The following is a 27,470-nucleotide window of genomic DNA, read 5'->3' as shown; positions in this document are numbered from 1 at the left end:
GCCGTTACGCCACCGACCCCACAAGAATTTGCTTGCAGATTATGTCGGCGCAATGCTGGACCCGATACTGAGTATGGCTGACGTCCATCAGTACTGACTACTGACCGGCCGGGTATGCCTCTATGGCACGTAAACTATTGTACCAACAGCACATACCGACTCTATCGAGTGTATAATAAGTAAGTAAAACCTTTATTTCGATACTGAGTATGGCTGATGTCTATCACTACTGACTACTGACCGGGTATGCCTCTATGGCACGTAAACTATTGTACCAACAGCACATTAATCTCCAAGCAGATCCCTCTTGGTGGCAAAAAGACAGTATCAAATTGGCCACCGACGGGTGGGGGTAGCGAAAAAAAACGGCCATATATAAAAATGTAACGATCATTCCCCCACAACCTCTGCTTGGAGAGTAACAGCACATACCGACTCTATCGAGTGTAAAGTAAGTAAGTAAAGCCTTTATTCAAACTCGTATCAGTTACAAGTTCAAGGAAACAGTCCTGCTACACTTGAAGAGCGGTTTTCCTCGCTTCGCTCAGGTGAAAACTGTCAGAATGATCATTATCATGATCGTGGGCATAAAAGGAAAACCAAACCAAACAGAAACGGCAACTCAGATTAAGCCGAAATTAAAGAAGCGTGTTTAGGTGGAGGTTTGGAAACCTGCGGGAGTTTATCGCGCAGAAATTCCCGGCATGCCCGGAATTTGGCGGGAAAACCGCCGGCAGATGTTGGCAACAACTCGCGACCCTGACCTTCCGGCGTCACGTGACCTCCCGGCGGCTGGCAGTGCGCTAGCGGTCGTTTCCCTCCTACCTTCAAGGTCACTTTGCTCTCTTCAACAACAAAACTCAAATCAGGATACTTCAAACTAACAAAAAGTGCTTTACGATAACAGATTTCATATTCAGAACATTGTAAAGGCGTCCAACATATAAGAGTTTTTTTGTTTACCAAAATCACAATATTAACATATAAAAACTTCCTGTCACCCTTGAACTGAAAAGTCACGTGTCCGAAGTGATTGGTCATTTGAGCCTGATGAAGGCTACAGTTTTACAACTGAGTTTAACTACTGATATTGCCTATAACTTATAATTAGGAACGTTCTCTTGGAAAGCACAATAAGCCTGTTCCCCGTTACTTAAAGATGTACTTAGTAAGGTAGTACAGCAAGACTGTTCCCTATGAGTATGACTTAAAGACATACATGTACTAAGGAAGTACAATAGGACAGCTGTCTATACTAGTATTACATGATCTACCTATAGCTAGTTGTGTGTGTAATAAGGAAGTACAGTAAAACTAAGGAGCTTTTTAACCTCCTTGGTAAAACTTTAAGGAGACGCACTAAAGAATTTCAGAAGACACCCGAGACATGTCAGTACTGAGCTGTTTATGTTGAATATGTTCCATAACGACATTTAAAATCAACCAATCAGCACATACGGTGTAAAATCTACAACCAATCAGCACGTTCGGTGTAAAATCTACAACCAATCAGGACGTTCGGTGTAAAATCTACGTTGCTCCTCAAATGTCTCTGTGACACCAGGTCAGAGGTTAGCACTAGCCAATCGCACAGAGCGACTCATTGACTGCATGGAAGTTAATGAAACAAATGGACCATTTCATTGGCTGTTGCTCTCTCAGCAGTAAGAACATAGCCAATCACACAGAGTGATACATAGACTGCATGGAAGTTAATAAAACAGATTTCATTGGCTGTTGCTTCAAGCACATAAAATCTAGACCAATCACATTCACTGTTAGATCACTGGTTTAGCAGCAAAGTTTAGCACTAATTTGACACAAATTTACAAAACCAATACAATCAACATTGATGTATGGCAAAACAATAGAATCAACATATATATATACATGTATTATGTAATATTATATAATATTAGCAGATGTGTACAGAACGTATCTCACATCAAAATGGCTTCAGAAAATTCTGCAAGCGGCTGTTTTGCGTGATTATTGCGTCACCCTTTGCCATTTAATATTGCAGCATAGAAATATAGTGTCTCTTACATTCAGTAATTTGTCCGACGTACAGACTGTCACAAAGTGGAGCGCAGAAGATATTTCTGAAGTCCTGACAGCAATTATCAAGCAGATGTTGGGGAGGAAAAATTGGTTTCTGAAGACGCAACTTGTCAGAAAACGTCCAGACTTTCCAAACCGCTCTGTTTGGAGACTAGCAGTCAGTAGTCTCGTCTGTTTACTTGGAAAAGTTGGAATTTTGTTCGGAGCTGGAGTATGTACTACTGATCACATGGAACTACAGGAATCACTACTGTAACAGCAGGGCTAGGATATAATCATAACATTTGCTAGTACATGTAGATTCTAATTAGTTCATTAGGAATGATAGAATGTACAGTTTCAAATTCTCCCCATTGCAACAACAGAATATCACAAGTGGCCCATTAATGTAACCACTTTTGTATCACAATAAAATAAATTTTAAATAATTCACTAATAATTAAAAAAACAAATCTCGCTGCAAGGCCATAATTTTCAATTGTACAGAGTGCAGGGATAGTTCCTAATGGCCTATCATCATCATCATCATCATCTGGCCGATACCAGCATTTAAAATTGCTATTCTTCATATAGGCTGTAAGGAAGATTACATCATCATCATCATATCATCATCATCAGCTATAATATCTGTCCAATCAGATTATCTGCAGTAGCTGTGCAGGAAATATTCTGTGGTAGGAAACACACATATGCAGTACAACCTAGCGCTACATTCAGTATAACCTAGCGCTATACATGCTACCTTCAGTATAACCTAGCGCTATACATGCTACCTTCAGTATAACCTAGCGCTATACATGCTACCTTCAGTATAACCTAGCGCTATACATGCTACCTTCAGTATAACCTAGCGCTAGTTATACAGTTGACCTTCATTTCAACCTAGCGCTAGTTATACAGTCGACCTTCTGCTAATCAGTTCAACCTAGCGCTAGTTTTTCAGTTGACCTTCAGTACAACCTGTAGCTAGCTATACACTTCGAATGACAGGCCCCAACAGTTTTGTTCCTTGGCTATTTTACAGGGTCTAACACAATCACCTCCATGGAACCTGATGTTTTTACTGGGTCTAACACAATAATCTCCACAGATCCTTCTTGTTTTACAGAGTCTAACACAATCACCTCCATGGAACCTGCTGGTTTTTACAGGGTCTAACACTACCATCTCTGTGGGCACCTGGTTGGTTGGCAGAGTTGTCCCAGTATTTAAGGCCTCACCAATTTTAAAAGCATTTCAAAATTGCCTGCTTAAAATTTCACATTTTTTAAGAAAGCCTACTCTAAGAGTTTCTGTGTAATTCTACTGAACACAGGCTTGACTAAATTCTTCATTCACTGAATCTCTTTCATAGTTATTATTTCTCATTTGTTCTGAAAAGTCACACAAAGTCAGCAAAGTTGGTATTGCCTGCATTGGTTTGGACTGTACAGATACATATTGCACAAGCCTCTGTCTGGACTCACCTAGAGACACACACATGTAGGAACGCTACTGCTCATGGCTTATATAATGTCTTGTGTGCTGTGGGTAACATACTTACAGATAAGACTGGCATTTCTCACACAAGATCAGAGATAATAATTACATCTTTCCCGATGGCTTCAACACAACAGCACCAACCCTGGCTCAGCCTAGATACGTCACAATTTTCTAACATAACTAAAAGTTTGACTCAAGTCATGAAATTTACAGACTTGTGACTTTGTCTCCATCTCATAAAGCTGAGTTCTGAATAAGTCTTATTTATACTGCATTTATTAAGTAGTTCACATTATACTGAATGGAATATATGGTTTACACAGAAACAAACAAACAAACAAATTCTGACCAGCTGATCTTCCTGATGAAGCTGAAGGTCGCAACCTTGAGCTGAAGGTCGTGACCTTGCCTGATCACCTGTGTGAGAGAACCACTGTCACCTGACATCATCACATGTCATCAGCCAATCAGATAGCCTCAGGTATACAGCCTGCTCCTGATTGGCTGACAGAAGCTCTCCTGATCAGTCATTGGCTGCTGTATCCTGATCAGTGATTGGCTGCTGTATCCTGATCAGTGATTGGCTGCTGTATCCTGATCCATGATTGGCTGCTGCACTATCCTGATCTGTGATTGGCTGCAGTAACCTGATCAGTGATTGGCTGCTGTATCCTGATCACGTGATTGGCTGCTGTATCCTGATCAGTGATTGGCTGCTGCAGTATCCTGATCAGTGATTGGCTGCCACAGTATCTTGATCAGTGATTGGCTGCAGTATCCTGATCAGTGATTGGCTGCTGCAGTATCCTGATCAGTGATTGGCTGCCACAGTATCTTGATCAGTGATTGGCTGCAGTATCCTGATCAGTGATTGGCTGCTGCTATATCAGGTGGCAGAGGTTCTCACAGCTGCATCAGGTGGCAAAGGTTCTCACAGCTGTATCAGGTGGCAAAGGTTCTCACAGCTGTATCAGGTGGCAAAGGTTCTCACAGTTGTATCAGGTGGCAAAGGTTCTCACAGCTGTATCAGGTGGCAAAGGTTCTCACAGCTGTATCAGGTGGCAAAGGTTCTCACAGCTGTATCAGGTGGCAAATGTTCTCAGAGCTGTATCAGGTGGAAAATGTTCTCACAGCTGTATCAGGTGGCATGTTGAGGTGAGACAAGTTAACGCATGGCTTTACACATGGCTTTACACAAATACAGACGGCTGCAGGTGGCACAAGTCCAGTCACAGCTGTAGGGGATGTGCTGTTCTCACAGCTGTAACACGATATTTCAGCTTGGGTATCGGGTTACCTGTATCGGGTATCAGCTTGCTGTATTAGCTTACAGCTACACCGAGCAAAATGGCTGTTTCATCCCCAGCTGGAGTAAAGAGTCAAGTTTCCGCTCTGCCCCATCAGACAAGGCAAGCTGCAGTACCGATTCAAACCTCACGGGGGCGCTGCTGCTCACTCCATGCCGAAGGTGCTGGTCTCCTCCACTGCAATAATCAGCTTCTCATACAGCATAGCGTAGGACGGGTACGGGGGGAGGTCCAGGCGGTTAAAACATGTGTGGGCTCTGCAACACAACAGGGGTCGGGTTACACTCATACAGCATGGAGTAGGGTGGCAGTGTGTGTGTTTGAATGCGAGTGTGTTTGCATGAGTGAGGGATATCCTTTTATCAGTATCAGTGCTGGTGCTGGTAAAGTCTCACCTCGGCAGAGCAAAAATCTTGCCCCACTTCTCGATGCAGAACTTCTGTCTGTGTATGTGTGAGTGTTTGTGTGTGTATGATTGAGTGAGTGTGTGTGTTTATGTATGTGGTGTGTGTGCACATGCACGTGTGCATGATTGAGTGAGTGTGTAAGTTCTCACCTGGGCAGAGCAGAAATCTTGCCCCACTTCTCGATGCAGAACTTCCTCGGCCCGTTGCTCCCGCGCAGAGCCGCAAAACCCTCGTACGGGATACTGGAGGTTCCCGTCACAAACTGCAGGACAACAAAAGGAGAAAAACAACATGGGAAATTAACCAGAGACAACATGGAAACTACAGACACTCAGAAAACCGGAGACTTGGTGAGAAAGTGAATTCACATATTGAGAAATCCAACCTGCAGGAGTCGAAGTCGCCTCTCGTTATCAAACCTCTCCACGGCCGTCCAGAACCACTGGATCACCGGGTGGCGGTCATGGTAACCTGCAGGACAACAAACAGTTGTCATGGTAACATGCAGAACATCAAACAGTTGTCATGGTAACCTGCAGAACAACAAACAGTTGTCATGGCAACATGCAGAACAACATACAGTTGTCATGGCAACATGAAGAACAACAGTTGTCATGGTAACATGTAGAACAACAGTTATGGCAACATATAGAACAATTGTCATGGCAACATGCAGAACAGTTGTCATGGTAACAGAACAGTTGTCATGGCAACATGCAGAACAGTTGTCATGGCAACACGCAGAACAGTTGTCATGGTAACATGCAGAACAGTTGTCATGGTAACATGCAGAACAGTCGTCATGACAACATGCAGAACAGTTGTCATGGCAACATGTAGAACAGTTGTCATGGCAACACAAGGTAACCTGTGTGAGCCTACCGGATCTGTACTCAGTGTTTTTCCTCCAGTCGACGATGTCGATCTCAGCCGTTCCGGCGATCACCAGCTGGAGCTCCCGCGCGTCGAACACGGACACCAGCCGCGTGTCGATGACCTCGTAGAACCCCCGGACCAGCGACTCCGTCTGCTCGGCCACGCCGCGCTCCAAACGCCACTTCACAACGCGCTCGATGTAGTTCAGCTTGTTCTTCTCTGTTACTGGCACGTTCTTACCGTTGGTGATCAGCTCGCGCTCTGTTACCTGGGACACACACAAACAAACAAACACGCTCTGTTACCTGGGACACACAAACAAACAAACAAACACACTGTAGAAGTGAACTCACACACTAGAAAGGTAACAACTGCACGCGTTCAGATTATATTCTCAGCTGTCTGAAAGTCTGACCTGTCCGAAGACCTCCTCGTCCACGCTGAAGGTCAGCTCCAGGATGTCGGTGATGTCGTTGTCCTTGATCCACTGCAGCGACGCGTAGAACTCCTCATCCACGGCCTGAAGGTCGTTGATGTCACATGGCCTGGGGGGAGGGGGGCAGCAGTGTAAGTATGGAACAGAAACATCAAGGTCAACTGGGGGGAGGGGGGCAGCAGTGTAAGTAAAAACAGGAACATCAAGGTCAACTGTGGGGAGGGGGGGCAGCAGTGTAAGTACAAAATAGAAACATCAAGGTCAACTGTGGGGAGGGGGGGCAGTGTAAGTATGGAAGAAAAACATCAAGGTCAATTGTGGGGAGGGGGACAGCAGTGTAAGTACGAAATAGATCTGAAACTACATCAAGGACAAACGGGGGTAGGGGGGCAGCAGTGTAAGTACGAACCAAAAACATCAAGGTCGACTGTGGGGAGGGGGGCAGCAATATTACATAGTATTACATAAACACACAAACACACACACACACACACTCACACACACACACACACTCACACACACACACACACACATAGGCCCAGCACACATTCATACAGTTGACAGGCCCACATTTGCAGTTTACTCACGTTCGTAGCAGGGCTTTGTAGAAAGGTCTGGTGAAGAAGGCATCTAGCAGGTACTGGTGTATGAGGGCCAGGCCCAGGATACGCCCACTGAACCTGAACCTGAAATGCACCAAACAAACGAATAAACAAACAAACCAGACAGTCAAACTTATGCTGAAGAATAGCAAGGATATGGCTATATCGTTATATACTATCTATATGTCCTTAGAAGCTGCTTGAATGGGTTAGGGTTAGGATCAGGCAAGGTTCTGGATAGTTTCCACATATCCAAGAACGTAGATTTGCCTTAGACACTGTTCTGGATACATGTGGACTATCCAGAACTGCACCTGCATGAGCATGGTTCTGGATAAAGCATGGTTCTGGATAAAGCACGGTTCTGGATAAAGCACGGTTCTGGATAAAGCATGGTTCTGGATAAAGCATGGTTCTGGATAAAGCACGGTGCTGGATAAAGCACGGTTCTGGATAAAGCATGGTTCTGGATAAAGCATGGTTCTGGATAAAGCATGGTTCTGGATAAAGCATGGTTCTGGATAAAGCATGGTTCTGGATAAAGCACGGTGCTGGATAAAGCATGGTTCTGGATAAAGCATGGTTCTGGATAAAGCACGGTGCTGGATAAAGCACGGTGCTGGATAAAGCATGGTCCCGGATTGCTGCCTTGCCTTGCCTAGTCCCAGCCACATGCTGCCAAGTTGCTGTCAGAAAGCATTAATCATATATAGCCCCAGACAGATATGCAAGTAAAGGAAAGAGCTGCTCTGTAAGAAACAAAATCAAAATAAACCCAAAACTCACCAGGGGTAAGGCACTTTCCATCGACTGAAAATAACAAACAAAAAGTCTAAAAAAGACAAGTTTATAGAGACAGAAATGTAAAAAAACCCAGACGTGTCAGATAACTTCTCATATTAACAACAGATTATGTCAAAAGTGAATTAATTTTCTACATCCCTGGGTAAGTAAGAAAGTTGAAACTTTGGCCAGACGGACAGGATTTAGGACAGGATGAGAGAGTGAGTGAGTGAGTGAGTGAGTGAGTGAGTGAGTGAGTGAGTGAGTGAGTGAGTGAGTGAGTGAGTGTGTGAATGAGTGAGTGAGTGAATGAGTGAGTGAGAGAATGAGAGTGAGTAAGAAACGTATCCTCACTAGTCGTGTGCGTTGTCCACAAATGCAGACATGGGGCTGACCTGGACGGTATACTGGTGAGTGTGTGAGTGTGTGAATGAGTGTATGAATGAATGAGTGTGTGAGTGAGTGAGTGAGTGAGTGAGTGTGTGAGAGTGAGTGAATGAGAGAATGAGTGAGTGAGAGAATGAGTAAGAAACGTATCCTCACCAGTCGTGTGCGTTGTCCACGAATGCTGACATGGGGCTGACCTGGACGGTGTACTGATCGTTTGCGGAGTACTCGAACAGCCCGTAGTACGGGTTAAAGAGCTCCCGGGACAGGAGGAAGAAAAACTCTCGGCTCGGCCCTCCGTAGTCCAGCCCCTCCTCCCCAACAAACGTGACATACAGCTTGTTCCTCTGCAGGTCACGCTTCGTGGTGCCCATAATCTTGTTAAAGGTGTCGGACAGGAGGTGGTCCCTTCTGATGTTCAACCTGCGGCGGGGAGGACATCAGGTGTTTTATACAGGACTTTTAGCAATTTCTCCTTAATTCCTGTAGCAATACATCGCTGGGATGTCACAGCCACACACACACACACACAATCACACACACAATATCATACAAACACACACACACACACACACTCACCCATCCCAGACCAATCCGGTACTTACTTGAGCTTGCCTGATCCCTGTCTGTAGCCACACACACACACGCACGCACACTCACACGCACACACAAACACATACAAAGACACACACACACGCACGCATAAACACACAATCACACACACATATATACAAACACATACACACGCACGCACACACACACATCCCAGATCAACCCTGTACTCACTTGAGCTTGCCTGGACCCTGTCCGTAGCCCTTCGACTCCAGTTTTCTGTAGAAGTTCCTCAGTTTCGACTCAAAATCTCTGCGGTACGGGGCAGGTGCTCTGGCATTGGCCCGCTGCAGACCTGAAAAATCAAGATTCACTTCGTCACAAGTAACCATAACTGCTGTTCGGAGGAACCCTGCATGTATGGAGCAGCTGTTTCACATTGGCCCGCTGGAAACATGAATCAGCATCTGTGTTGGTAAAACTACTCTAACTGCCTTTTGGCATGATAGAAGAAGCCCTGTATAACTATCAAGTCCAAGAGTTACAAAACTGCCCAGTGGGGCTTTACCCACCACACTTATCGAAAAGATTAGGGGACCTTCCCAGTGTGAGTGGTTCAAACCTTACAGTCTGGTCTTACACAGCTTGTACTTACGTACAAAACTGGTGTGTTACACCTAAAGGCAGTTTACTGGTTATGCGAAACAAACGAACAAACCTGGGGAGGCCTGGGGAGACGCCTGTGGTGACCCACGTGGGGAATAAGCCCGGTCTGCGTGGGTCTGTACGTGGGTCGCTGGGGGTATAAACGACATGATCTCCGTCTCAAACAGACTCAGCAGGATGATCAAATCCACGTCATCTGCCAGGCGCTCGAGCGCTGCGGTCCCCTCGTTACGGATCACGTTTATCTTCTCCCTAAATAAACAAACAAATAAACAAGCCAGCAATGCCAAGTTTTTAGTTTCCATCAAATCTGGATTTTCATTAGCAAAGGTTGTTGTGGTGTTCTGACAAACCCTGATGCTTACACTGGGGACAAACAAATGTTCACATTCAGGAAAATAACAGACATATTTGTAACAAAGTACTCTTTAGCAGTGTGTTAGCCTTGCCCCTGTAGTACTTACTTAAGTAGTGTGATTGAAGCGAAAGCCAACTGTAGTACTTACTTTAAAAGTGTGTTAGAGGCGAAAGCCGGCTGTTTCTCCCTCAGGACATCCAGGATGTTGGACTGTCTCAGGAAAGCCACAACCTTATCGCTGTAGGCTGGACGAGGAAACAACAAATTTGTTTGTCTTTATCAAGAAGAAACAGAAACAAGCAACATGTTTTCCTTCTGGAAAGGATAAGGCCACACCAAGTCAATTTTATGGATGACACCAGTTCTCAGAAAGAAAAAAAAAAGAAAAAGGTTTATATACCTACAGTGCCGATTCATAAATTCCACAAAAAGCCAGCATATGCCAGTTTCTTGTGTACGTCACTATCACAATACCAGCTTTGCATTCCTGTGGTTTAGTAGCATTTTTATTTTAGGCCATATTTTTTTTATTTGCCCGCGCGCACTAGTTATTGGGGGTCTTCAGTGGATGTCATCCATAAAATTAAGTCTGTGTATATTAACATAAACCTAGTGAGACTCACCCAGAGGCACGTCGGCTGCCGGCTGTGCAGAGTAACCCGACCCCAACGACCTTGTCAGGGTTTCCCTCGGCCGCGGAGGGGGCACTGGGGCCTGAAAGGGGGGGGGGGCGTCAAAAGGACAACAATTAATGTGGGGGGATTTTAGAGGGGTTCATGAGAAGTTTGTAGTAACCTTAATTTACAACATTTGTTCTTACTCCTACATAATGTCTTACAAACAAAATGAATAAGGAAACATAAACTCCATGTTTTACATACAAATTAGAAAACTTACTTGTACACTGTGTCTTACCAACAGAAGAAGAAAGCCCATGTTTGACCAACAGAATAAGGAAACTTACTCGTACTGTGATGTTGATGCTGCTTCTTCTAATTTCATCCTGAAAAATCGAATAAAATGTATGATAAATCACAGTCATACAATGTTAAAAACTGATTTTAACATTGCTAGAAGCAAGGGAGGGGAAGAAATGGAGGGAGGGAAGGAGTAATAGAGTGAGTTAGTGAGTGAGCAAGCAAGTAAATGAGAGTGAGTGAGACATCTACATCTATGGGTTACTGAACAATACCCTCACGGGGCCTCACGTTCAGTTGCACGGCATATGCGGCCAGGTGGGGTGCTGGTGCTCATAAAACAAAAAAATCAACATCACGAACGACATGGAGAATGGAAAGAAGCAATGAAGTGAGTGAGTGAGGGAATGAGTGAGTAAGAGAGGGAGTTAGAGAGAGAGGGGGAGAGAGAGAGGGAGAGAGAGAGAGGGAGAGAGATGTTACCTCCCCAGCACTGTGACTGCGTGAGCGAGACCCCGGCACCTGCAGGAAGTGAGGGAGTGAGTGAGAGAGAGAGAGAGAGATACGAAGGGAACGTACCTCCCCAGCGCTGTGGCTTCGTGATCGCGACCCGGGCACCTGTAGGAAGTCCATGCTCGGCGCGTGATGCGGACTCAGAACCACGGAGGACGGCAGGCGGGGGTCAATAAAGGTCGTCGTTCTCGAATTGTGATCAATGAAAAACATCTGAAATATGGTCAATAAAAATGTAATATACATGTCATTGACTATGTGTTATTTCTGTAGGACAATAACTTACAAACTTAATGATGTTCCCAACATTAAGTTGACCTTGGTGGGTTCTCTGCACTGTATCTAACACTTCTGCCCCCCTCCCCACAGTTGACCTTGGTGGATTCTCTGTACTGTGTCTAACATACATTTGTAGCTGCCCCCCTCCCCACAGTTGACCTTGATATGTTCTGTAAATGTTACCCTGTGTCTAGCATAGCTGCCCCCCTCCCCACAGTTGACCTTGGTGGGTTCTATAGACTGTATATAACATTGCTGCCCACCTCCCCACAGTTGACCTTCATGGGTTCTCTGCCCCCTCCCCACAGTTGACCTTGCTATGTTCCGTACCTTGCCAGTTCGGTCATATTTCATCTCCCAGCCCCGTGGCAGGTCCTGGTTCGTGTCTCCGAAGCTGTTGAGAAACGTGACGATGTCGCGGTTGTGCTGGTAGCGCTCGAACATGGCCGGGTCACGCCGGATCTTCCCAATCATGTGCTTCAGACACGGGCTGTGGGAGTACAGGTGGCCTGCAGTCTGTAAACAAACAAACAAACAAACAAACAAACATTAGGCACGTGCAGTCTGGGGAAACAAGCAAACATTTCGTGTCCTGCAATTTGCCCATCAATGATCACATTACCACCAAATGACTGCCGGTTACTTACCACATTCCTATCACATTATTGTCACAAGACTGCCAGTTACTGACCACATTACCACCAAATGACTGCCAGTTACTGACCACAATACCACCAAATGACTGCCGGTTACTGACCACATTACCACCAAATTACTGCCCATTACTGACCACATTACTGCCGAGGATGTTGAAGAATTCTGGGCTGGTGAGGAACTGGACGGCCGGAGACTGGAGCAGCGTCCGGCGCTCGGACCGGGGCGAGGGCTGGTCACTACTGTCCATCCCGTCAGCTGGGCCTACAGTAAACAAACAAACAAACAAACAAAGCTGTCAGGAACTGCCTCTGGCAACCTCACCAGTCAGAACCATGCTTTCACCCATATTTTTTTACACTTCTATTTCTATAAATTCAAAGCCAACTATTTGGCTGACTCTCACCTCTGACCGCCAAACATGGCTGACTCTCACCTCTGACCCCTCCCGCTGCTCCTTCCTCCACGGTTTCCTCCTCTTCTGTCATGGTGCGACGGATGCTCTGGTATCTGCAGGACACAGGAGAGCCATCAAAAACTAGCACAAAACTGGCACGAGAGAAACTATAAACGGGAAATACTGGCACAGGGGAAACCATCAGTTGAAAATACTAGGATACTCTGGTATCTCCAGTAAACAGGAGAAACATTCAAAGGGAAAAACTGGCATAGGGGAAACCGTCACTGGAAAAAACTAGGTAACTGCAGTAAAAAGGGGAAACTATCAGTACGAAATCTAGCTCAAAATCAGTGAGATTCAAGCTACATGGAGCCATATAAAATTCCTCTGAACAAGTTGAGAGCTGCACTTTGAGCCCATTCTGCCAGAGGTCTCTCCTGCGCATACCTCCTGTCCAGCTGTGCCCTCTGCTGTTCCTCGTTGATGGAGCTTGACCTCTGCAGCGCCTGGGCGGACACGTTCCCCCGGGGTCGTTCCCAGGTTGTGGTGCGGTTCACGTGGTCGATGTAGAACACTCGCCCGTGGCTGTCTACCCTCGCTTCCCAGTCTGCACAAATAAACAAACAAACATGTATAAACAAACAAATAAACAACACGCGTCCATGGCTGTCCACTCTCGCCTCCCAGTCTGGGGGATAAACAAACAAACAAACAAACAAAACAAATAAACAATATGCACCCGTGGCTGTCCACTCTAGCCTCCCAGTCTGGGAAATAAACAAACATGTGTAAACAAACAAACAACAAACAACACATGACCGTGGCTGTCCACTCTCGCTTCCCAGTCTGCACAAATAGACAAACATGTATAAACAAATAAACAAACAACACGCGTACGTGGCTGTCCACTCTCGCCTCCCAGTCTGGGGCACAAACACATAATATATATGGTTAGACAGGAGTCTAAATCCCTTCCTGCTATAAAATTGCAACACCCTCCTGCTATAAACTTCCAACACAATGCAATCCAACACTAGTTACCAAGGTGACAGACGGCTGGTTCAGGTCATTTGGAGAAGAAGAAAAAGAAACAGAGCAAAACCAAATTGAATGTGTTTTCCTTTGGTAAACAAAATGATTAAACAACAACAATTGAAAATAGACACCGTGGGGTCGTGTGGCATAGCAGCAGCATGCTCAACTCGGAATCAAGAGGTCCCGGGTTCGAGTCCTGACATGCCACCCATCTTGTGCCCTTGGGAAAGGCACTTTATACGACTTTCTTCACTTAACTCAAGTTTCCTAACTTTCCTCACTAAACTCAAATGAGTATTGTCCTGTCCTATATTTGTCCTTTGCGTTGGTGGCGGCATAAAATAAGTTGATATAACTTGAGTGTGCTGTCTAGTCATGAAATGTTGGAATAAAAAAATTTTGGCAGACTCACGTGTTGGCAGCGGCTCCACCCCAGGTGGGGGTTCCACCCGAGGGTACATCACATTCGCTCTCTCATTGGCTCGTGGTTGTCGCGGCAACGTGGGAAGGGTGACCCTTGCCCTCACAGGTTCCCGCACGGCAGCCGGCTCCTGGCTTACACCATTCTGTGGGAGGGGGGAGCAGGGCGCATCTGGAAGGCTGGCATTTTCAGCTGCTGCACCTGCCACTGTTAAGGGAGAAAAACTTGTCTCAGTGAAGACAAGGGCACACAGGTAGAACAAGACACTCGCACAAATACACCTGCCCACCTGGTCAAAGGGAAACATAACACACCTGAAGACATGAGACTATCAAGGTCATTTTTACACCAAACAACCATGGGGAGGGCATAGTGAACTGCTGAACTAGGATAGAACACTGAAAGTCAAACACAAACCATTCGTGGGGAGGGGGGCAACAAAAGTGTACTAGTGAATTATAATACAGGGAAGAACACTGAAGGTCAAACACAAACTATTCTTGGGAGGGCACAAAAAGTGAACTAAATGTATTGGATAAGGGAAGACACCTGCCACCCTGGTGAGAAATAGAACACCTGCGAAACCTGCTCACCTGTAAGAAACAGAACACCTGAGACCTGCTCACCTGTAGACGCTCCGTTCCCGGCCCCAGGTGCTTCCTGGGAGTCAGAACTCTCCACACTCGCACTTGGGCGCCGCTCCCAAATAAGGGCGTGGGCAGATGCAGACTGGTCCTCCACTAAGGAACAAACAATAAACAAACAACAGTAAAACAACAAACAACAATCACAGTCAGTAGAACCCAACAATTCAGCCGAATGCATCTCGACTGCAAGTGGGTCCTGGGATTTATTTGTTCAACAACAATAAACCAGTCTATAACTGTTACAAAACAAAAATATAAACAACTCGGACACAACACCTGTGGCATCGGGTGCAAAATTCAGCATTATCCACTTCTCGAGTATCTGGCCTAGCCTACAACCCAGCCGTTATAGGGTGCTTATGATTACCTTGGCCATCAGCTGCAGGAGAAGTCTGCCCTGGGTCTGACCCTGTGCTGACCCTCTCGGCAGTTCCCCCGGGCGTTCCGCTCCGCTCGATCAGCACGGCTCGCCCCGCGGTGTCGGGTTCCTCACGGCCGGCGGTGCCGGGTTCCAGCCCGGTGGTGTCAGGTTCCTCGTTGCCAGGGGCTGCTGTGTCCGCTCCATCCTCCTCCTCATGCAGACTGGCCTGGCGGCTGGTGCTGGGTGTTGATTGGCTGCTGGCGTCCCCGGTTGGCACGGTAATGCGGCCTCGGCGCTGCTGGATGGGCGTGTCCGGCCGCGTGGCGATCAGGTAACTCTCCGAGCGAACCGACGAGTGGATCCGCGGACGGAACGTTTTCGCGCCCACAGCCGATTGGTCTGTTCCCACGATGACATCATCAGGCCCCAGCGACAGGTTGTCCTGGACGACCCCCGAGTCGTTCTCGCTGTCCTCGCTGTTGTCATGACAACCGCTCGTGTCCTCCACAACGATCACGCTCGTCTCCCCGTCAGGCATGGGTCGCAGGTCGGAGGGCAGGGGTCGCAGGTCAGAGGGCAGGTCGCCACCATCCTCAATGTCAGCGTGGTCCAGCGAGCTTCCGAAGGTGCCGATGCTGTCCACTACGCTGTCCTGCCGGAACCCTGTACTGTCCAGTGTGCTGTCCGGGTGAAACCCATTACTGACAATACTCGAATCCAGACCCGAGCCTTCTGCCAGGAAGACTTCCTGTGATTCGGCACGTTCTACAGACGTCCTACCAGCGATCTGGCCGAGTCCTTCGAGCGGGAAGACTTCGTGCGACTCTGCGCGCTCCACGGAGGTCCGGGCCGCGTTCTGGCGAATGAGTGACCTTCGGCGCTCCTGGAGGCTGAGCATGGAGGCGGAGTCCGTGCTCTGTCGGGAAGACGTGTCCGTGCTGGAGGTCGAGTCGCTATCCGTGGACGGGTTCCGCCGACTGCTCACGCTGTAAGAAACAGAACACTGAAGGTCAAACACAAATCATCGGTGGGGAGGGGGGCATCAAAGCTGAACTGCTGAACTAGGAAAGAACAATGAAGGTCAAACACAAATCAGTGGGGAGGGGGGCATCAAAACTTTTACCACTTTGAACTAGGAAAAAACACTGAAGGTCAAACACAAATCAGTGGGGTGGGGGGCATCAACAACTACTGAACAAGGAAAGAACACTAAAGGTCAAACACAAATCATCAGTGGGGAGGGGGGCATCAAAGATGAACTGCTGAACAAGGGAAAAACACTGAAGGTCAAACACAAATCAGTGGGGAGGGGGGCATCAAAAGTGAACTATTGGACAAGAAAAGACGCCCGCTGACCTGTCGGAGCGTACTGAGCTGAGCTGTCGGCGTCGCGTCTGCGTTACCGAGGTGACGTAGCTGTCGATCTCCGCGATGAGTTCCATGGTGTCCACCCTAGCATGCGAGCCGCGTCGCTCGGAGGTCGGGCTGAGGTCGGCGTCCGTCTCCGGCAGACTCAGGCTGGCCTGCAGGCTGGGCGCAGACGCTACGGAATACGCACAGGCATCTGCGGTAATATCTGCATCGGTTGTAATATCTGCTGTAACATCTGTAGCTACATCTGCATCAGCATCTGTTGTAACATCTGCATCTGCAGTAGAATCTGCTGTAACATCTGCTATAACATCTGCATCAGCATCTGCTGTAACATCTGCATCTGCTGTAGAATCTGCGTCTTGTGTTACATCTGCATTAGCTGTAGCATCTGCTGAATCCTCTGCTGTAACAGCTGCATTTTCAGTTAAATCTTTATCCGCTATAACATTTGTATCTGATGTAACATCTGCATCTGCTGTAACATCTGCATCTTCTGTAACATTTGTATCTGGAATATCACCATCAGCAGTAACTGAATCTGTAGTAACATCACCATCTGCAGTTATATCTGTTTCTACAGTCACATCTGCACCATCTGCTCTCTGGCTGTTCTCATCACAAAGGACATCAGACAGCTGTAGGTCAACATTAGGGACTCTGGGGTCTATATCAGGTTGTTGCGGGTCTATATGTAGGGAATGTGGTTCTGAATTGGAGAGATTTGATTCTCTATAAGACAGCCTATGGTCCATATCTTGTACTTCTGTTGAGTCTGTGTTAGAGATATCTGGGTCTACATTAGGAAGGTGTGGGTCCATTTGATAGTGTGTGTCTAGTTGAGAAGAGATTTGTGCATCGAGAGTCTCCAGCAAAACTGCTGATGTGGGCGAGTCCAGGGTTGGGGAGGTGTTTGTGGAAATGTCTCTGGTTTCGGGAGGGTCGAAAGGGGGTTCTGAGAGACCAGGAGGGTCAAAAGGGGGTTCTGTGACACCAGGAGGGTCGAAAGGGAGTTCTGTGACACCAGGAGGGTCAAAAGGAGGTTCTGTGACATCATGAGGGTCAAAAGGGGGTTCTGTGACACCAGGAGGGTCAAAGGGGGGTTCTGTGACACCAGGAGGGTCAAAAGGGGGTTCTGAGGAGTCTGTCCGACAAGGCAGACTGGGGGTTTCCACTGCATCGTGAAACACGTCGTTGTTTTCGTCGATGTAAGCCAGCTGGTCCACGTCCAGCAGGAACTCGGGGTCGTTCCTGATGGAAACTCGGTCCAGCAGACTGCTGATGCTGGCACTGCCCCTGGGTCGCGCCACGGGCTCTTCCAGGGCCGCAGGCTCTTCCTGGCTGCTGAAACTTTCCCTGGGTCGCACTGTGGGCTCCTCTGGGCTGCTGATGCTGGCACTGCCACGGGCTAGGGCCGCGGGCTCTTCCTGGCTGCTGGCACTGCCCCTGGGTTGCGCCGTGGGCTCTTCCAGGGCCGCGGGCTCCTCCTGGGTTAGCTGGTCCAGAATGTCGCCTAAACTCACGTCCCTGGGGCGTCTAGCTGAGAGGTCATCAACACCACTGACTCCCTCAAACACAGCATCCTCCTCTTCAGCCATTGGTGCACGTGGAGTCATCATACTCTCGTCCTGATTGGCCAGGCCTGTGCTATTCAAGTCCTGATTGGCCAAACCTGTGCTGTCCTGATTGGCTGAGCTGTCCAGGTTTGGCGCGAGTGACGGGAAATCCGTTCCGTTCATGAGCTCCCCGTACATGACATCCCCGTCGTGCTGCTGGGAAAAGTCCCTCGTTTCCATGACGACCTCGATGAGTGCCTCCTCGGTCGCGCCGGCGGGCAGCTCGTCCTCCGGGCTGCTGCTGTAGGTCGTCCTGTTGTCGGGGGCAACGGTGGAGTCCTCTGATTGGCCGTTGGTGACGCTGGGAATGTTGAAGTGTCGGAGGTGCCGTCTGGACGGGGAACATTCCAATGGGGTAATGGGGGTGGTCGGCATCTCTTCTGTACACAAACAAACAAACAAACACTGTCAGATCTTAGGCATCTCTTCTGTACACAAACAAACAAACAATTAGAAAGGTAACATTTGCATAGCAAATGCATAATGATTACCTTCACATGGTGTAGCCCAACAAACTTATGTGTTTATTCTTACTCAAAGTCAGATACACACAAACATACAGTACCGTTCGCGTTATAGTTACCCTAACGGCCGTTACTAACGACGCGTTTCTTTTCCGTTACTTTTCCGTAAGTTTTCCGTTACTTTTGCGTAAGTTTTCCGTTACTTTTCCGTTACTTTTCCGTTAGACTTCTGCATTCATATGCAGGCCGCGGTAACATCACAGAATAATGGGAGGAGTACTAATTTACCTCATGCGGGGCGGGAAATTACCGATACACACCGCTGGAACAGCGGAAGGAACGTTGATCTAGCCTGCATTTTACTATATTGTAACGTTTAAAACGTTTTACGATCACCGGCGCAATTCAATTAGATAGACATTTTCTTTTGTCACTGTTGCCCAGGCAAGCGTTTCTATAGTTTGTCAACTTTGTTTTGCTGTTTTTCTCTGTTAACTTATTTTACTACCAAATAAGCAAACCTCTATGATCTGAAGTTATAAATGCCCCGGTCCGCCGTACATAATAGGCGGCGGGCGTGAGGTAACGTTAGGGATGTGCAAAAACATCGCGGAAAATTCCTATAACACTCGAAAAAAGGCAGCATATTTACACGTGCCCACCAACATTTTTATGGCTAATTATTGACCAGTTTTGGGGAGTTTTGTTATGTCCTTGGAGTTTTGCTTAGAGTGGGACAGAAAGCCGTGCCGCGACTCCGACTCCATGCACTTCCGTGTTACATTACGTTGTATGTGACCAACAAAATTATGCCAAAGGCACCACAAATCCACATGTACATATATTTTTTTTCCCGAAAATTCTTTTGAGTACGCATTTCGTCACTAGGATGTTGCTAATTAGTCGTAGAAATAAGGTAGAAACCAGCGTAAATGTGGCTCTCTCGAGATCCAGCTCTCTGCATTTCGCGGGGAAGGGCGCCCCAGCATGCAACGGGCTTCGTTCTAGCCAATCACAGCGCAGGTCATCTAAGGTGAACCAATCAGAGCGTAGCTACTTGCATATTATAATGAGCATGCTGCACACAGGGCGGTCGCGGCCAGGGCGACCGGCCCTGAGTGCGCGGGAAATGTGTTTTGCAACTATATTTTTACGGGGATTTTCTGACGTTTGACGCTGACTTTGGCACGATATGATCGCACTACCATGTACACGCTACCGTAGGCGGCAAATGAGTGGTCATTTTTATATAATCGTCGAGAAATTTTGGCGTTATGCACCCGGAAGTGAGCCGATCTCAGTTTGCGTTCCCTCGATTTTTGACAGTTTCCCCCCTCAAAATAAGAAACAAAATTACCGCTATTAAATAGAACCATGTATTACAATTATCATTTCAACATGATAGATCTATTATATATTCCTTTATTAACTATGATATCATCATGGTTGTGGAAAGTCCTCAGCTGGCGAACCGAGTCCTTGCGCCGGGAGTGACAGTACATTTTACCGTGAGTATTAAAGCCGCTAGTACTAGTAAGCCGCGCGCCTTACAAAAATTATAATAATTTTTCTTTTGTGTCAAAAACCGCCGTGAATTTAAGGCATGAGTTACCGATTTATATTTCTTCTACAGCAGATATTTCTTGTTTCGTCACGTCCCATGACGTCCTGTGAGAGCGGTAGGCCGCCGCTGGTACAAAATGTACAAGACATCGTTTGCCCACTGCTACACTTTGTTGACATACATTGTATTACACAACGTAATTTTCCGCTAGAAATAACTATAGAATAGCATTAAAAGATAGCACAATTCGCTTCACACAGTCGACACATGGATAAACCACAAAGTTATTTTACGAATCACATGTCCACTTGCCTCTGGTGCTGTTATTTTTCAAGGGGCAACATCGCAACACATTAGCGGACGCCCCAGGAGGTGGCAAATTACTATTGTCTTGTCGGCGCGCAAAACAAACATGAAATCCGACCCTATCACATTAACGCAAACGGTAACGCGTTAGAAATAATTTCTAACCATTTTCTAACCATTTTCTGACGAAAATCTAACCAAATACTGACGATTTTCTAACCATTTTCTGACGAAAATCTAACTCGTTAGTAACGGGGTACCCGGTTAACTATAACGCGAACGGTACTGTATGTATGGTGAGCAGGCTCTCCAACTTTGATCTGCAACATAATGTAACCCAACACCACAGGGCGTCTGCTACAGGAACAGTTGCCATGGTGACAGACGTCTGATCCAGGTCATTGACTTTATTTGTTTGGAGAAGAGGAATAAAATGAGTAATAAAAACAATATGTTCTTGCGAAGGTAAATAAGGGATGCAAATCAAATAGGCGTTTTGAGATGGTCCCTACTGAAGACAAATTTAAGGGATGCAAATAGGCATTTTGAGATGGTCCCCACTACAGACAACAGTTACTGTAGGGATGTAAACAGGCGTTTTGAGACGGTCCCTACTAAAGATTACAGTAAGGGATGCAAATAGGTGTTTTGAGATGATCCCTACCTTCCCCTTCCTCGCTCCTGTGATGGAACACGACACGAAATATGATCTGTCCAGTCACATGATCGGACGGCGACCGTCTCTGCAGATTGTACGCCAAAACTTCGTCCCTGCAGGGGTCAAAGATTACAGAACCTTAGAGCTATATAATAGGGAGCAAAGTTCATGATGGATTCAGTAACTAAAACTTTATACTGACCGTCTGTCACCTTCCTCAGGGCAATTCTGACTGGTTCACATTGCATTGCAGCATAGGTGTCCCTGCTATAACGTTAGATGCATTCCCATATGTACAATATTTACATATCTACAAAAAGGACTACAAAAGGTTTTATGAAGAGAACTGTTGCCAAGTTTAACTGATCTGCCAACTGACCCGATGGCGTTTCTCTCGATGAGTCTCTGCACAGGAATGGTCAGCTTCCCCAGAAATCGGTTTATCGTCGGGCGGCTCTTCGCAAACTTGTCTTTCAGCTCCAGCTCAAGAACATCCGTGGGGAGGGCGTCAAAGGTGAACTGCTGAACAAGGGAACAACACTGAAGGTCAAACACAAATCAGTGGGGAGGGGGGCATCAAAAGTGTTGCCAGTGAACTAGGGAAGAACAATGAAGGTCAAACGCAAATCAGTGGTCCAAATCAGTGCTGAACAAGGGAAAGAACACTGAAGGTCAAACACAAATCAGTGGGGAGGGGGGCGTCAAAGGTGAACTGCTGAACATAGGGAACAACACTGAAGGTCAAACACATATCAGTGGGGAGGGGGGCATCAAAAGTGTTGCCAGTGAACAAGGGAAGAACATTGAAGTTCAAATGCGAAACATGGACCGCAAAACATTTGTGGGGGGGGGCATCAAAGGTGAATTGCTGGACAACACTGAAGGTCAAACACAATGCAACAATGGGGGGGAGCATTAAAAGTCAACCACTGAACTAGGAAAGAACAATGAAGGTCAAATACAAAACATTTGTGGGGAGGGGGGCATCAAAGGTCTTACCTCGCTGTGCCATGAGGGGCTGATGGTGTTCTCGGCGACGCTGGTGCGCGTGTTCTGACCATCGTGAGTCAGCTGCGGAAAGCTCGCGCGCTTCCCTGGCTGGATCGACATCTTCACGTACGGGTCAGGGTTGAAGAACATCCCCTTCTTCAGGTACCGAGCGTGGAGGTCTGAGAAACAAACAATAACAAGAATCACATGGAGGTCTGTAGTACAAGAAACCCTGCATGTAAGTCTGAGACAGACAAACAAACGAAGAAACAAACACAAGATTGGACATCTAACATTAAGTCTGTAGCACAAGAACCTGACCAGTCTGCTGGTGTGCTATAGTGTGCTATAGTGTGTATAGTGACTGCTATAGTGTGTGATACAGGGTGCGATAGTTACCTGATATAGTGAACCTGACCAATCGGCAGTGGTCCTCCCCATCTTCCCCCACAGAAGCCTGCAGAATGACAGAAAATGCCTTGTGACAGGCGAGAACAATTCACTGCTGGCGAACAAACTTACTAGCCATCATACAAAAGAACTTCCAACATGTAGGGTAAATATCTTCATACATTATAGACCCTCCAACATGTAGGGCACACATGTACATGTACATAGGTGTAGTTTCTTACTGCACCTACCCGTGCTTGAGGGTTTTTGACGCTGATGGAGGGAGTGATCGCTCTAAGCGCACCGGTCGCTCCATGGTAGTACTTAAAACAGATTTTGGTCACCGCTGGAAGACAAAGGAAAAGCTGTTAATCACCTATTAATGGACAATCTGGGAGAGAAAAGAATCGATGGCATCAACTGGACAAACACGCATGTCAGTGACTCTGCTGACGCCTCTGTACAGTAATCTGACTGGACCTGTTTATTTGTTTGTTTATGTGTTTGTGTTTACTCACACTCGTTGAAGTGGAGCTCCGGGATCCAGCACCCAATCTGCCCCCTGTGTTTGTGTGTTTGTTTGTTTGTGTGTTTGTTTGTGTTTGTTTGTGTGTTTGTTTGTGTGTTGGTTTGTTTGTGTGTTTGTTTGTGTTTGTGTGTATTTACTCACACTCGTTGAAGTGCGGCTTGGGGTGGAGAACCCAGACAATCTGCCCCTTGTGTTTGTTTGTTTGTGTGTTTGTGTGTTTGTTTGTGTGTTTGTGTGTATGTTTGTGTGTATGTTTGTGTGTTTGTTTGTGTTTACTCACACTCGTTGAAGTGCGGCTCCGGGTCGAGCACCCGGACAATCTGCCCCTTGTGTTTGTTTGTTTGTTTGTGTGTTTGTTTGTTTGTGTGTGTTTTTGTTTGTTTGTTTGTTTGTTTGTGTGTTTGTGTGTTTGTTTGTGTTTACTCACACTCGTTGAAGTGCGGCTCCGGGTCGAGAACCCAGACAATCTGCCCCTTGTGTTTGTTTGTTTGTGTGTTTGTTTGTGTGTTTGTTTGTGTGTTTGTTTGTGTTTACTCACACTCGTTGAAGTGCGGCTCCGGGTCGAGCACCCAGACAATCTGCCCCTTGTGTTTGTTTGTTTGTGTGTGTGTTTGTGTTTGTTTGTGTGTGTGTTTGTGTGTTTGTGTTTACTCACACTCGAGCACCCAGACAATCTGCCCCTTGTGTTTGTTTGTTTGTTTGTGTGTTTGTGTGTTTGTTTGTGTTTACTCACACTCGTTGAAGTGCGGCTCCGGGCCGAGCACCCAGACAATCTGCCCCTTGTGTGTGTTTGTGTGTTTGTTTGTTTGTGTGTTTGTTTGTGTGTTTGTGTGTTTGTGTGTTTGTGTGTGTGTTTGTGTTTACTCACACTCGTTAAAGTGCGGCTCGGGGTCGAGCACCCAGACAATATGCCCCTTGTGTTTGTTTGTTTGTGTGTTTGTGTGTTTGTGTGTTTGTTTGTGTTTACTCACACTCGTTGAAGTGCGGCTCCGGGCCGAGCACCCAGACAATCTGCCCCTTGTGGGTCCCGTTGACGCCACGGTTCTTGTAATCCCAGAAGCCACTGGGGGAGTTTTCACCTGCAAGGAAAATAAAGAAGAATTCAGACATATTTAAGTTATTTACTTATTCATTTCTTTACTTGTTTATTATTTTATAAGTTATAATTTCAAAAATGTGGTTAGTTATATGTGGAAATTGTTTAAAGTGTAATTATGTTAACCAAAGGAAAACATTTTGTTTTTGCTCAGTAATCTTTTCTTCTCCAAAAAAATAAGGTCAATGACCTGAACCAGACGTCTGTCACCATGATAACTAGTGTTCGGTTGCATCATGTTGCAATTTTACAGCAGGACGGATTTAGACTCCTGTTTGACCATATATATATATACTATGTACATTACTGTGTAGTGTAGACTATATTTAATAAGAAAGTGTAACAGTTGTATGTGTGATGCTACTCGTATGTGAGTGAGTAATGTACAGGAAAGTGTAAAGTTTTAAGCCTTACTAAATGGGAAAAGTCTGATCCAGTCCTCAGATCTCCTCATGATGTATAGGAAACTGTTACTACTGTTTTACTACTGTTTTACTACTGGGTTACTACTATGTGACGTATACTATATTAGGAACGTGTAACAGTTATATATCATTACTTACTAAGAGGGAAAAGTCCGATCCAGTCATTAGCCCCGACCTCCTCCTTGATGTCCCAGGTGACAATCAGGCTGCCGTCGACGCCAAACGTGTACTCGTAGCGGCTGACGGACAGACTGGAGCGGGACAGGAAGTCCGGGTGCGCGAGGTTCGTGTCAGAGTTCGCCCGGTCGTGCAGGTTCAGCCGCGGAACGCGCCGCACGAGGCGGTTACGCAACACTTGCCCCCGCGGCGGCAGGATCAGGTCAGAGGTCATGCTGAAGCGCTGGCCGCGGTCGCGCTGCTGCTGGATAAGTTCGAGTTGCGTACGGGCGGCCATCTTGGAACGGTCCACATGTCACACAGGGGGGAATTCTGCACCGGCATAGCAGGCATTCTCCGCATGCTTCACACCCTACACACAAACATGGTTCGTCCCAGTGCTCATAAAATAAATACAAGCTTCAAGAAAATGTCTTCACCACTCCATGAAATATCTAACTTCAGTGCTCATAAAATAAATACAGACTTCAACAAAATGTCTTCAACCCTCCATGGATTGTCTACTTCTGTTTCAGGTGCAGTTTCTCAGGTGCAGTTTCTCAGGTGCAGTTTCTCAGGTGCAGTTTCTCAGGTGCAGTTTCCCAGCTGCAGTTTTCCAGGTGCAGTTTCTCAGCTGCAGTTTCCCAGCTGCAGTTTCCCAGCTGCAGTTTCAGGTGCAGTTTCTCAGCTGCAGTTTCAGGTGCAGTTTCTCAGCTGCAGTTTTTCAGGTGCAGTTTCTCAGCTGCAGTTTCTCAGCTGCAGTTTCTCAGCTGCAGTTTCTCTGTTGCAGTTTCTCAGCTGCAGTTTCTCAGCTGCAGTGTCTCAGCTGCAGTTTCTCAGCTGCAGTTTCCCAGCTGCAGTTTCTTTTCTCCGTGTAACACAGGTTCCCAACAAAAACTTTTCTGAGGTGCTCTGAACTGTTGGATGAAAAGAATTTGGTGTAAATCTTAATTTTTCAAGAATTTCAGAAGAAAAATTACACCTATTTGAAGGAAATCACATCACATTTATTATATATGTGTCCAAATACACTACCATATGTATCATATGCCATATGTGCCCATAGACACTATCATATGCCATATTACCCATAAGCACACTACCATTAAGAATGCGTGGATGTTGCATACGAATATCTTATGTGTATGTATATATATACAAATGTACTACCATATGTCATGTGTCATATGGGCCACACACACTATCATGTCATATCTGCCCATCTGCAGTATCATAACCTGTCATATGTGCCCATACAAACTACCATATGTACCCATATACACATATTATCATACGTCTTATGTATTCATACACAGTTATATACAGATATACAGTTATATATCTCACATTCACACATTAGATATTCATATACAACTTCCACACACCCTTAATACATGAACTATAACCATCAGTATTTGCTGTGTATAAATAAATGTAATATCCATACATGTATATATATGTAACTCTATATTTCTTATGTTAACCAGATGTGTGCTTATCCTGAGCTATACTGAATAGACAGCTCTTCACACTACATCTGTTCACAATATCTGTTCACAATATCTGTCATTTATTCAATAAGGCCACACCAATTTAATATAGTGGTCGGATCCCGGGGGGGTGGGGCATATGGCAGACCCCCGGGATTGTCCAGCCCCGCCCCTGGGGGGTGGGGGTGCCGGCCTTAATCCCCCCGGGTGTGACTCTAGGCGAACTGTAATTCACTTTATGTTCACGGTAGCAAAAGTTCATGGTCTGAAAAAAGTGGGCATGTTCACGGAACTATATATTCACGGTGGTGACAGGTGCAGGAAAAAAAAAGTCCAGGAATTATTTGTTAACTGTAATGATAAGTTCACGGAACAGAAGTGACAGTGAAAACAGTGAACATAACAGTACCATGACAAAATCAGGAGTTACAGTACCCAGAACCGTGCCTATCTGCCTCTATGCCTGAGCGGGTTTGGGTTATGCCCAGGCGCGGTTCTGGATAGTCTCAGGGTTTCCACCAACGTAGATTTGCTCCAGGCACGGTTCTGGATACGTGTGGGCTATCCTGACCCGTGTCTCAGCCTTGTTCTGGATAAAACACGGTTCTGGATATGCCAGTGCCGAGCGAAAATCCCGACTTCCCGTAATTTGTATGCAAGTAGCCTCCGTAGCAGGCTTATAGAACTGGGTGTTTGGCGGTCTTCGGCTGTTTTCTGACTAGCCCAGTTCTCAAAAAACGGGGGTAATTCAACCAGGCTGGTTATGTTGTCTATATGCAATCAGAAAATAGCACATAAAAGCTCCCAAAGACCATGAAGACCCCCAAACCCCCCAGTTTTTGGCATGCTATGGAGGCTATATGCAAGGTGGTTCCGCAGCTGTGGGAAATTTGCCGAGTTACGGGTCCCCCCAGCCCAGTAGGCCAACATGAACAATATTTCCCGCACTATCTTACATCTAGCTCCCAGAACAGCAGGAATCGGAGGCGGTAAAACCGCGCAAACGACAGAACTCACCGATTTTACCGCCAGAAAACAGGAAATCTGTTCTCCGATCGAGCTCGCACCGCCATCTTGGATGTTTATGAATCAGCGCTGAGGCATGATGGGACAGGTGCTCTTCCCGGAAGACGGAGGGCCCCGGAAGTGGATGCCACGCCCATCTTCCCGGAAACGACGTCACTTCCGTTGGGATTGTGACGACATCGTTCGTCAAATATTACGTGTTCAAATAGGTTCATTTGGATTTGCAAAAATAAAACGATATAATA

General features: G+C 46.4%; 1 protein-coding gene across 10 annotated transcripts; it reads right to left on the bottom strand.

Annotated features, from left to right (window-relative positions):
* Positions 1 to 1,388: 1,388 nt before the first annotated feature.
* LOC109488307 (E3 ubiquitin-protein ligase HECW2-like) lies at positions 1,389 to 27,290 on the bottom strand. 10 transcript variants are annotated; one of them, XR_002141339.1, is made up of 31 exons: positions 27,217 to 27,290; positions 24,692 to 25,626; positions 24,004 to 24,111; positions 22,755 to 22,849; positions 22,513 to 22,591; positions 22,123 to 22,292; positions 21,503 to 21,645; positions 21,130 to 21,236; positions 16,501 to 18,511; positions 15,151 to 16,130; positions 14,730 to 14,876; positions 14,128 to 14,343; positions 13,128 to 13,287; positions 12,717 to 12,790; positions 12,417 to 12,544; positions 11,957 to 12,142; positions 11,414 to 11,560; positions 10,882 to 10,920; positions 10,541 to 10,631; positions 10,066 to 10,162; positions 9,612 to 9,811; positions 9,128 to 9,248; positions 8,498 to 8,764; positions 7,958 to 7,981; positions 7,157 to 7,255; positions 6,549 to 6,678; positions 6,140 to 6,401; positions 5,643 to 5,728; positions 5,407 to 5,519; positions 2,816 to 5,107; positions 1,389 to 2,784 (listed from the first exon to the last, which is right to left on the bottom strand). XR_002141339.1 is itself a non-coding variant. In XM_019792497.1 (30 exons), exons 2-30 carry the CDS (start codon positions 25,005 to 25,007, stop codon positions 4,996 to 4,998), a joined length of 6,708 nt encoding a protein of 2,235 aa, XP_019648056.1. In that variant the 5' UTR covers positions 25,008 to 25,626; positions 27,217 to 27,290; the 3' UTR covers positions 1,389 to 4,995. The 10 variants fall into 10 exon arrangements, 5 of the variants coding, with proteins under 5 accessions (XP_019648056.1, XP_019648060.1, XP_019648057.1 ...); XR_002141341.1 differs by having other exon boundaries at positions 2,847 to 5,107; XR_002141340.1 differs by having other exon boundaries at positions 1,389 to 2,877; positions 2,909 to 5,107.
* Between the last annotated feature and the right edge of the window lie 180 nt (positions 27,291 to 27,470).

This window comes from Branchiostoma belcheri, unplaced genomic scaffold, assembly GCF_001625305.1.
Source record: "Branchiostoma belcheri isolate BF01 breed outbred unplaced genomic scaffold, Haploidv18h27 scaffold93, whole genome shotgun sequence".
Lineage (NCBI taxonomy): Eukaryota > Metazoa > Chordata > Leptocardii > Amphioxiformes > Branchiostomatidae > Branchiostoma > Branchiostoma belcheri.
This window is presented reverse-complemented; position numbering and strand designations above follow the sequence as displayed.

Bases quoted from the DNA above. Each gene is read 5' to 3' on its own strand.
- LOC109488307 (XM_019792497.1), bottom strand. From the start codon at position 25,007: ATGGCCGCCCGTACGCAACTCGAACTTATCCAGCAGCAGCGCGACCGC. The intron at 24,112-24,691 runs GTAAGTAATGAT...TTTTCCTTGCAG, and splicing joins GATCGGACTTTTCCCTCTTA to GTGAAAACTCCCCCAGTGGC. The intron at 7,982-8,497 runs GTGAGGATACGT...TGTTATTTTCAG, and splicing joins GTGGACAACGCACACGACTG to TCGATGGAAAGTGCCTTACC.